General features: G+C 41.0%; 1 protein-coding gene and 1 pseudogene across 1 annotated transcript; both read right to left on the reverse strand.

Moving 5' to 3' along the window:
* Positions 1-2,605: 2,605 nt before the first annotated feature.
* Positions 2,606-12,140, reverse strand: part of LOC129473563 (uncharacterized) — a 687,223-nt pseudogene continuing 677,688 nt past the window's right edge.
* Positions 11,082-12,009, reverse strand: LOC129473580 (histone H2B type 1-M). Its single transcript, XM_055264226.2, has one exon. It carries the CDS (start codon positions 11,978-11,980, stop codon positions 11,600-11,602), a length of 381 nt encoding a protein of 126 aa, XP_055120201.1. The 5' UTR covers positions 11,981-12,009; the 3' UTR covers positions 11,082-11,599.

Here is a 12,140-nt window from a genome sequence, read left to right on the forward strand (position 1 = left end):
CATTGTATTTTACATGAAAAAGTTTTAAATCCTCAAAAGTTGTCAGATCTGGAATTGCTAAGTGGGCCTAAATAAAATTTTTTGGATATAAATGATAATGTTTCTCTTTAAGATGTAAAAAATATATATATATTTTAACTATGTATATTTGTATATGTGTGCATATATTTTTCTTTTTCTTTTTTTTTTTTTTTTTTTGAGACAGAGCCTTACTCTGTCACCCAGGCTGGAGAGCAGTGGCGGGATCTCGGCTCATTGGGTTCTCGTGCCTCAGCCTCCCAAGTAGCTGAGATTATATACGCAGGCCACCAGGTCCAGCTAATTTTTGTGTATTTTTAGTAGAGAAGGGGTCTCACCATGTTGTCCAGAGTGGTCTCGAAGTCCTGGCCTTAAGCAATCTGACTGCCTCATCCTCCCAAAGTGCTAGGATTATGGGCGTGAGACATCGCGCCAGGCCAAAAACACATTTTTAAAGTTAAGATGTAAATGTTGTTTTATAATTTTACACCACCAAAGTGATGTGGCATGGTGAAAAATTAAACACAATCATAAGAAGCAGATTATTTGCAATCAAATCTGTAACAATAATATTCTAGTTGTGGGATCTTGGGTTGAGGGGCATATGCTCTCTAAGCCTCTATTTTTTGTAAACAATTATGTGATGATGATAAAAATAGTTCCCAGCTCTAAGGGTTGTTGTAAGGATTAAATGAGTAGGGCCGGGTGGCTCACGCCTGTAATCTCAGTTTTTGGGGAGGCAGAAGTGGGAGGACAGCTTGATCCCAGGAGCTGGAGACCTCAAAAAAAAAAAAAAAAAACAAGTGTAAATGAATTGGTAAATAAAAAACACTTAGAACACTGACAACAGTGCAGTGTGAAACACTTAGCATTACTCATTTATGCCAGGCTCATAACCTGTGATTGCATCTGACCATCATCCCTGGGTAAGAGCAATCTTTTTTTTTTTAGAGCAGAGGCGTGATCTCGGCTTACTGGAACCTGTGTCCCAGGTTTAAGCGATTCTCAGCCTCAGCCTCTGGAGTAACGGGGATTACAGGTGTGTGCCCGGCTAATTTTTTGTATTCCTAGTAGAGACGGAGTTTCACTATATAGGCCAGAATGGTCTCCAACTCCTGGCCTAAAGCTGTCTGCCAGCCTTGCCCTCCCAAAGTGCTGAGATATTACAGGCATGAGCTACTGCACCAGGCCCGGAGAGCAACCTTTCCTAACAGCCACATTTTAGTACTCTAGATTCAGCCAGGAGTTGTGTAATTAAATCTTTGTCCATTATGAAACCATAGAAAATACCTGCGTCAAGTGCATTTTTTCCACACAATTTTTGCAAATGGAGACATCCTCATTATTCCTATAGTATCATATCTTTCTAAAGTTTGTACTCACACTTTGGGTGGTAAATGAAGGGCAAGATCCTTCCCTATCCTTGTGAGGATGACTACAGCATGACTGGATAGGATTGCTATGATTTTTATCTTTCCCTGTGTTCTCACTACCGTTTTATTAATCTCAGTTCTTTTTCACAGTGTAGCACAGAATTTAACTAGCAGAAAGAGATCCAGCCATGTAGACCAGAGATTTGTCTAAGTGACAGCATGTAAGAATCAGGAAGGAAAGTTTTTTGTTTAAATACCAACAGGTTCTTTCCTTAAAGCAATTATTTTTTAAATCTAACCTACAAGGTGATAGTATCCTTAAACCAATTAAATCAGAATCTCGGGTTGGATAACCTCAAATATGACTTATTAGCACTTCCCATTAATCACTGGTACTTCAGGCCTTTAAGTTTACTTACTAGAAATCTCACTTTTGATACCATCTTATCAACTTCAGTTGTAAATAAGAGAACACTCAAAGCTGAGGAATCCTCAGCGGTAAAGCTCTGCCCACGTTAAGTAACAAAGGATGAGTTAGTCTTTGTCGTGATCATTCTTTGTTGTACTGATAAGCTACATATTTCTACTCAAGGATTGATTCTCACCTTTCTCAAGAATTGGGCCAAAACCGCTAAACTAAACTTATTTATGACCCGCGGATTAAAGGTTGTTGCATAAGAAGTTCTTGCTATGATCAGCAGTTGGATTCACAGCGCCAGAAACCTTTAACTGCTTGACTTTCCTCGCCAGCTACACTGCGAAAATTGCCCCTTAAGTGTAACTAACTCTAAAACCTCAACAAGAGTACCGTGGCCAGGCGTGGTGGCTCACTCCTGTAATGCCAACATTAGGTATACGCAAGGAGATTACTTGAGGCCAGGATATCGAAACTTGCCTGAGAAAGCTACGGAGACCCGGTCTTTAGAAAAACAATTAGCCTTGCGTGGTTGCGCGCGCGAGGTTCCAGCTAATCCGGAGACTAGTGAGCCATGATGACACTGCACAACAGTCTGCGCGACAGCCCATGTCAGTAAGCTCTGGAGCACCTGAAACAAGCTGTACTGGGTATTTTGTTTACTGAAGAGCGATTAGTGACTAACGCCTACTTACAGCGACTAGAGACGCATGCTCCGATAGCAGCAAACTCAGCAGACGCAAACAAATGGTAAAGAGATCCTGGGCAAACATGCGTCACAGCTCCTCAGCTGAGAAAGTGGGGGGCCCTGAAAAGGGCCTTTTATTGATAGAAAAGGACGTTCAACCGCCAAAACCGTAGAGGGTGCGGCCCTGGCGTTTGAGCGCGTAGACCACATCCATGGCGGTGACCGTCTTGCGCTTGGCGTGCTCTGTATAGGTGACGGCGTCCCGGATCACGTTCTCCAGGAACACTTTCAGCACCCCGCGAGTCTCCTCGTAGATGAGACCGGAGATGCGCTTCACGCCGCCGCGGCGAGCAAGGCGCCGGATGGCTGGCTTGGTGATGCCCTGGATATTGTCGCGCAGCACCTTACGGTGACGCTTAGCGCCACCTTTGCCAAGACCCTTCCCCCCTTTGCCACGGCCAGACATGATGAGCAAGACGAGCCTCACACAACGCCTTGTGAGGACTCTGGCCTGAGGCAGCGCCTTTATACGACAGTTGGCGGACCGAACTGAGAACCTGAAAGAAGTCGGCGAGAAGTCCCGCCCCGGTGGGGGAGGGGAAATCTAAAGGGTCAAACCGAAATAGGGAAAAAAAAAAGCGAGCTTCTTGTTTCCGTATTCTGAATTTTGTAATGCGCAAAGTATTTAAAAAAGCGAGCTTCTTGTTTCCGTATTCTGAATTTTGTAATGCGCAAAGTATTTTGTTACCACGTTATAAGGCTTTAAAAAATTGCTTTTGAATGCAGAATATATACATCAATACTGTGGGGAATACCAAAAAGTGACCGGGCTCGGTGGCTTACGTCTGTGATCCCACCATTTTAGGAGGCCGAGGTGGGAGTGTACCTGGGCGTCAGGAGTTTGAGATCTGTGTGAGCAAAATAGCGAGACCCCATCTCTACCAAGAAAACAATTCAATTAAATTAAAACATTAGTCCAGCATGATAGCGCTTACACTTTAGGAGACACTCTTTTTTAAAATATATTAAAAAAAAAAAAAAAACAACCAGTAGAGTAACAACAGCCTGTTACCCATTTTCCCATCACACAAAGAGCTCTACTGCTAGCTAATAAGATAATTTGGTGAGCAGAAAAATACACATTTTTTCCTACAAAATGTATGCAGCATATGGCATTTTACAACTTCGCGCTGTTTTAATCAATTTCCCTTATTTAAAGAGTTTACAAAAAGTGATTTTAATGTCTGCTTATTATTTCTTCTCCTGAATTCTCCCTACTACAGTGTTAACCAATTCCTTAGGAATTTATTAATCAACCAGATTTTTTAAATAATTCATCTTTTCCCTGCTGATTAAGTACCACCTTTAACATTATACATACTCAGAACTATTACCAAAATTCTATTCTGTCTGTAATTTAATCAAAGTGGTTTGCCAAAGGGAATCTATGTTTATGGTTAAAAATTTAGAAAATTCACATTAGGAAAAATTTTAAAAGCAGTAATTTATATCTGCTTAATATTCCATCATAAGAATTTTCTAGGTCCATTTTCACAGTACTTCTAGTATTTAGCAATAATGTGCTTTCTAATTTTCTTTTCCTAATTAAAAGGAGAACCACACAAAATTTACTTCCTGAGGAAAATGTAGAATTGAAGCGCTTTGTCACCAAGGATGCAGATTTTAAGGTATTTTGATGACTGTTACATTTTCCTCAAAAGTTTTATTCCATTCACTTTTGCCAGCAGTAACTGCTGTGTATGTTTACCAGCATTGAGTATTATGGTTTTTAAATTCAATGTTACATTCAGAATTTACTTTTAGTTTTGTTGATTGAGTCTTGAGTTAATGAACTAGTTTTCCAGCAAGATTTATTAATTTGTTTATAAGTAATAAATTGTCATCTTTAATATAAGCTTATTTAGGCCAGGCTTGGTGGCTCATGCCTGTAATCCCAGCACTTAGGGAGGCTGAGGCAGGCACGTCACTTAAGGTCAGGACTTGGAGACCAACGTGGCCAACATGGTGAAACCCCGTCTTTACTAAAAATACAAAAAATTAACTGGGTGTGGTGTCACACGCCTGTAATATCAGCTACTCAGGAGGCTGAGGCAGGAGAATCTCTTGAACCTGGGAAGTGGCGGTTACAGTGAGCCGAAATCACACCACGGCACTCCAGGCTGGACAACTGAGTGAGACTCCATCTCAAAAAGAAAAAGAAAAGAAAAAAACAAGAAACCTAAAGACTTTATTTTTTCCTGTAAAAACCGGCCACAAAGAAATTATTTGACTTACCTTGTTTGACTGTAAGGCGTAAGACCGCCGTTCCAGAGAGGGCCCTGCCCCATACACAAAAGAAATACTATACAGAGTGCCCAAGAAGAATCTAGACAGGCCTGACTGGGTTTCCCCACTCAGTCTCTTAGCATTAGATCATACTCCTATGTCCAATCATATTTCTACATAGCTGTCCATACTTTGTTGAACCTAAGCATAAAAATGGACAGTTTCTCCTGTATCTTTAGGTCTTCATTCTGAAGGCTCCTGTGTACATGTTAAATAAATGTGTATGCCTTTTCTTCTATTAATCTGCCTCTTGACAGTGATTTTCAGTGAAGCTTCAGAGTACAAAGGGGAAGCTTTCCCTGGGCCCCAACAAGTTCAAGCATATGGTCAATGATTCAATCAATCCTGCCTGCATAATAAAACCCTCATTAAAGCTCTGGATACCAAGGTCAGGGAGTTTATTGGTTTGTGAACACATAGATATCCTAGGGAGGTGACTCCTGGTTCCACATAGAGATGGCACAGAAGCTTTGCTTTCAGGACCCTTCCAAGCCTTGCCTTATGTGTCTCTTCATCTGACTAGTCCTGATTTGTATTCTTTATGATAAAACTATAATCATAAGGATAGCACTTTCTATATTCTATGAGTCATTCTAGCAAATTATTGAACATGAAGGGGTAGTGGGAATCCCTGGATTTGAAGCCAGTTGCTCAGAAGAGCAAGTGGTCTGGGAACCCTACTTGCAGCTGGCGTCTGAAGTTGGGACAGTCTTGTTAGGAAATGTGCCCTTTAACTGGTGAGGTATGGCTAACTCCAAATAATCAGTGCCTGAACTGAATTGAGGTACATCAGTTGGTGGCCAAATAACTAGAAAGCAATTCATGTACGTAGTTAAAAATTCAGGAAATTCAGATTAGGCAAACTGAAAAAATATCTATAAATCACAGTCCAAAGATTATCCTATTAACTTTATGATATCTATCTATTGCAATAGTCATCTTTTCATACATTTAATATTTTTTACATGCATGGATACACTGTGAAATTCTTTTAACTCTAAACAAAGTGTAATCTTGATACAATTTAAAATGTAATTTCTTTGTTTTTCAGTGTTTCCGTGTAAATATTTACTTTGGAGAATAGTGAGGAGCTCAGCCTCTGCAATCAAACAAACCTAGACTTAAATTGTGGCTTTGTTGCAGACACTTTTGCTGTTTTTGTCTTAATTTCCTCATCTTTTTGATGAGAGTAAAGGCAATAAGAGTTACTCCACAGGATACTTTAGGAAATAATGGAGATAATTGAGAAAACTGGCTAGACTAGCTTAGTAGATCTCACTAGTCATATATATAAAATTTATATTTACTATTAATATTTTATTGATATTCAATCACAACTTTTTGTATAGATTTAAATTCACATTTATGCTATTTGCACTAGTCAAAATAAAGTACTTAACAATTTTTATGTCATTTAAATTTCTAATATATTTGAATAAATGCTTAGAGTTTTGTTTTGATATAATTTCTAAACAGCTATTAGAATATATTAATAGCTAAAATAAAAATCAAATATAATCAAATGAAGACTGTTTTTTTTTTTTTTGAGACAGAGTCTCGCTCTGTCGCCCAGGCTGGTGTGCAGTGGCTCAATCTCAGCTCACTGCAACCTCCACCTCCCTGGTGCAAGCGATTTTCCTGCCTCAGCCTCCTAAGTAGCTGTGCCACCAGCCCTGGCTAATTTTTTGGATTTTTAGTAGAGATGGTGTTTCACCATGTTGGTCAGGTTGGTCTCAAACTCCTGACCTCGTGATCCACCCACTTCGGCTTCCCAAAGTGCTAGGATTACAAGCGTGGGCCACCGAGCCCAGCTGAAGACTCTTTTTGAGGCCTGTTCTTCATTTTCCACTTCAAACATCATCACAATATCAATAAAGAGAATATGTTTATACATACAGTTAAAATCAAGACATACATAGTAAATAGATTTAAGATATGAAAGAAAAACATTGGAAAACCAAGAAGATACCTAAGAGGGTAGAAAGTTTGTCAAAGTTTGTCATTAATTTTGTCAGGAAAACATGGTTTTCCTGGAAGCCTCATGTAGGGGAGGAAAAAAAATATTTTCCCGCTACACTTCTGAGTTCTCAGCTAGAGCCCTTGTGACAAAAGACAGATTAAGAAGAGAAAAACAAACAAGTTTATTAACATGTGTACAGCACATGTCACAGGTGGGAGTACCCAGAAAAGAGTAACTAAAAAATGCGACTTAAAACTCCAGTTTATATACAGCATCTTTAATAAGATCAATAAGTTTTTAGAGAAATTAGAAGACAAAGGAAAAGGAATTTGAGTTTCTAGGAGTAACAAATTGTGGGAAGGCAAATATATAGGAAACTAATGGTATTAAAGGCTGGTTAGTAAAGTTGTTATGCAGATTGCTCTGGTACCCTCTCCAGGCTGATGAGAGTCTGATGTCATCTTTGGTGATTAATTTTTGTCCTTTCTGGTAGAGAGGGGAGGAGAGACACCTCTGTACATTTATGTCCTGCTTTTAGGCAAATAGGGAGAGGGCAGAGAGTTTTCTTGTATCTGCTTCTTCTTAGTTGCCCTCAACTCAAATATTCTTTATGTCAATGTGGTATATTTTGGGGTGGTGTGTCATGCCACCCTTCAATCAAAAAAAGCTAATCTCTACCCAAAAAGAGAATCCGGCGGTGGCTCACACCTGTAATCCCAGTACTTTGGGAGGCTGAGGCGGGCGGATCACGAGGTCAGGAGATCGAGACCATCCTGACTAACACGGTGAAACCCTGTCTCTACTAAAAATACAAAAAATTAGCCGGGAATGGTGGCGGGCCCCTGTAGTCCCAGCTACTTGGGAGGCTGAGGCAGGAGAATGGCTTGAACTCAGGAGGTAGAGCTTGCAATGAGCCAAGATCGTGCCATTGCGCTCCAGCCTGGCTGACAGAGCAAGATTCCGTCTCAAAAAAAAAAAAAAAAAAAAAAGAGAGACAGAATCCTTCCCCTAAAAGGAGACCCTAAGTATCTGCCCTTACCACTTGCCTAGTGTGCCTGCCTTTATTCAAAACGTGAGACTCAAAACTTATTCGAGGGTTACTCTTTTATTGTCTCACAATAAATCCAAGCCCATAACCATCTCTGGTAGGAATTAGTCTTTTTGAGACACTTCACTGTACTTACAAGCCTAAAGACAGAAAACTAGATTTTTTTTTCTTTTCAAAGAATTTAACCCTTGCTTAATAATAATCAGCTGTGACATTTGGATTTATGTGTGAAGTTGCTAACAAACATAGCACTCCTGGGTAGAATCCACCCAACCATGACCATGAACCTCCAAGTCATAGCTTGAATGTACCCATTGCATTGAACGGCCTCTACTTTTTTTCCAAAAGCCCAAAGGCCTCTGTGCTATTTCTGTGTCATTTAAATTTAAGCTTCTTGGCCAGGTGCAGTGGCTCACGCCTGTAATCCTAGCAGTTTGGGAAGTCGAGGCAGGTAGATCACTTGAGGTCAGAAGCTCAAAACCAGCCTGGTCAACATGGTGAAACCCTGTCTCTACTAAAAATATGAAAAAATTAGCCGGGTGTGGTGGCAGGCACCTGTAATCTCAGCTACTTGGGAAGCTGAGGCAAGAGAATTGCTTGAACCCAGGAGACGGAGGTTGCAGTGAGCCAAGATCATACCACTGCACTACAGCTTGGGCAACAGAGCAAGACTTTGTCTCAAAAAATAATTAATTAATTAAAGCTTCTTTTTTCATTTTTATATCCATTTTTTAATTTCCCTCATAAAGATATATGTTACATTACATTGACACATTATATCCACCTTATTTTGTAGGGTCACCATTGATCTAGGCACTACAGGGGAAAAAAAAAGAATGAAACCCAGTCTGCACTCCACATGACTTGTAAAAAGAAGATATAGTCATCAACACATCCAATATTGGCTTACACAGTTTCATGCTATAACAGTGGGTTAGAGTTCTCCAAGTGTATGGTGAAAGCAAAATCAATTAGTGTATGGGTAAAACAACTCAAGAAAGAACTTTTAAATATTGTTTTGCTAAGTATTCTGTGACCAAAATGTGAATTTTATCTCTTCTAAAATGACTGTACATACATATAAAGACTGTGTCAACTCCAAAATTCTGTTTTGTTCTATTAAAAATTAAAAATGGGGCAGGGCACAGTGGTTCACACCTGTAATCCCAACATTTTGGAAGGCCAAGGCAGGAGGATCACTTGAGCACAGAAATTTGAGAACAGCCTGGGCAACATGGTGAAACACTGTCTCCACCAAAAAATACAAAAATTAGCCCGGCGTGGTGGCCTGTGCCTGTAGTCCCAGCAACCCAGGAGGCTGAGGTGGGAGGATTATTTGAGCTTGGGGAAGCCAAGGTGCAGGGAGCCGAGATTGTGCCACTGCACTCCAGCCTGGGCAAGAGTGAGACCTTGTATCAAAAATAATAATCATAAACAATTTTGCCAAGATTTCTGGATAGTATTTTCCTAATTTTTTTTTCTTTTAGATGTAGTCTTGCTCTGTCACCAGGCTGGAGTGTGGTGATGTGATCTCAGCTCACTGCAACCTCTGCCTCCTGGATTCAAGCAATTCTCCTGCCTCAGCCTCCCAAGAAGCTGGGATTACAGGCGCACACCACCACACCCCGGTAATTTTTGTATTTTTGTAGAGATGAGGTTTCACCACGTTAGCCAAGCTAGTCTCAAACTTCTGACCTCAAGTAATCCGCCTGCCTTGGCCTCCCAAAGTTCTGGGATTACAGGCATGAGCCACCGCAGTCAGCCTAATTTTTTAAAAAAATTTTTTGAGTTTTAATTTGTTTCTAACATGATACTCATGTATCAAGAATAGATGCTTCATCTAATGAGATTGTATTGTTCGGGCTCAGAAACCGATTCCCCAAAATATGGAGCTTTGACATACTGAAGAAGAATACTCAAGGTCTTTCGGATCTTCCCCCATTCCTGTCTCTCATTTCTCTATCTGAAAGCACAGAATGAAGTTGTTCTCTGAAATTCCCTTATCTCTCTAAAGTGTAGACCTGCCAAAGAAGAAAACAATTATCTCTGGTCCCTTCTCTGAGTCTTCATTAACTGAAAACTCATATCGCAAGAAGACTGAAGTCTGTCAACACACTGAGACAAACCTTTGTCACAAACCATTGTCTGGTCTGTGGGCCAAACAGACTTTGTCCTAGGCTGTTATGTTATTCAAGACTATTGAATTCCCCTAAAAATCACTTAATACCCCTCTAAAATCATCCATACTTCCCCAACTCCCTTTTCCCTAAGAAGAAGGGTATGTAATCCTCTGTATTCTATTGCATGGGGCGTGGGGGGGAGGGAGAGGCAGTAATCACTGTTTCTCCCCCATGCACATTAATACATTTGTATGCCTTTTCTCCTATTAATCTGCCTTTTGTGAGTTGATTTTTCACCAAACCTTCAGAGGACAAAGGGGAAATTTTCCTTTGGATTCTACAGTTTCAATAGACAACCAAAAGTTAAAGTTGGGAATTATTTAAATATGCTTCACTCTTTGAATGTGTTATTCTTACTTAATCTATTAACATGTTAAATCTATTTAACATCTATTAAATCTTTGCTAACATTATAATTTATTGAATGGAATCCTAAATTGGAAATTCTTAACATAAATCACACACGTTTTAGAAAATGTTTTTCAGGTTGGGTTTCTTTAAAGAAGTGTGAGGATTCAAAGGCTCTGGAAAAGCAATCTCAGTGCAGATGCCTTTTGAATCCTTCCAGGTATCTGAGTTTTCTCACAATTTTAAAAATTGATTTAAACATAACTAGAATATTTCTGGCAATTTAACTATAACACATCTAGAGAACACTCTCTAGGTATTTACAGTGATATTAAGAGCAATTATTTTTTCCAGTTCATTTTCACTCACTGCAACCTCTGCCTCCCAGGTTCAAGCGATTCTCCTGCCTCAGCCTCCTGAGAAGCTGGTGTTACAGGCACGTGCCATTGCATCCGCTTAATTTTTTGTATTTTTAGTACAGTCGGGGTTTCACCACGTTGGCCAGGCTGGTCTCAAACTCCTGATCTCAAGTGATCCGCCCGCCTCTGACTCCTAAAGTGCTGGGATTACAGGCGTGAGCCACCGCGCCTGGGCTAACCCTCCATATAGTTATTTATGATTTTACCTATAACTTCTGCTTCCCTAAAATGTATGAAACAATTGCATTCTGACTGCCTTAGAACCACTTCCTCATGGTCTTGGGGGTTTTATCTTCCCTAAGCCACGGTCACTCATACTTGCTAATAATCCTCTTTAAAATATTTTGGGCCGGGCGCAGTGGCTCACACCTGTGATCCCAACACTTTGGGAGGCCAAGGCAAGTGGATCACCTAAGGTCAGGAGTTCGAGACCAGTCTGGCCAACATGGTGAAACCCCGTATCTACTATAAATACAAAAGTTAGCAGGGCCTGGTGCCACACGCCTGTGGTCCCAGCTACTCGAGAGGCTGAGGCAGAAGAATCGCTTGAACCCGGAAGGTGGAGATTGCAGGGAACCGAGATCGTGCCATTGCACTCCAGGGTGGGCAACAAAGTGAGACTACACCTCAAAGAAAAAACAAACAAACAGAACACATGTATACGTACATTTTTATGTACGAAGCGAGTCCCAAAGGGTACCTAACGGGAGACAGTGAACTGGCTCTTTCTTGAGAAACGTGGACGGCTCTGAAAAGAGCCTTTGGGGTGTGGGTCAGGGCGGACCTGTGACTGCAGCCAGAGGCTCACTTGGAGCTGGTATACTTGGTGACAGCCTTGGTGCCCTCGGACACGGCGTGTTTGGCCAATTCCCCGGGCAGTAGTAGGCGCACGGCCGTCTGGATCTCCCTCGAAGTGATGGTCGAGCGTTTGTTGTAATGCGCCAGGCGTGACGCTTCTCCGGCGATACGCTCAAAGATGTCGTTGACGAAGGAGTTCATGATCCCCATAGCCTTGGAGGAGATGCCGGTGTCGGGGTGGACCTGCTTCAGCACCTTGTACACATACACAGAGTAGCTCTCCTTGCGGCTGCGTTTGCGCTTCTTTCCATCCTTCTTCTGAGCCTTGTTAATGGCCTTCTTGGAGCCCTTCTTAGGGACTGGAGCAGATTTGACTGGTTCAGGCATGGTGAAGAACAAAATAAAAGATAACAACCCTATAGCTGTTTCGTCCTCTTTATTTAAACGCTATTATGCAAATTAGGAGTAGAATAGGTCAGTGCTTATTGGTGGTTATCCTTGGATGACGTCAGACGCCAGTTTTGCCCAATCAAAATAGGTATCCTGC

Source organism: Symphalangus syndactylus, chromosome 23, assembly GCF_028878055.3.
Source record: "Symphalangus syndactylus isolate Jambi chromosome 23, NHGRI_mSymSyn1-v2.1_pri, whole genome shotgun sequence".
Taxonomy (NCBI): Eukaryota; Metazoa; Chordata; class Mammalia; order Primates; family Hylobatidae; genus Symphalangus; species Symphalangus syndactylus.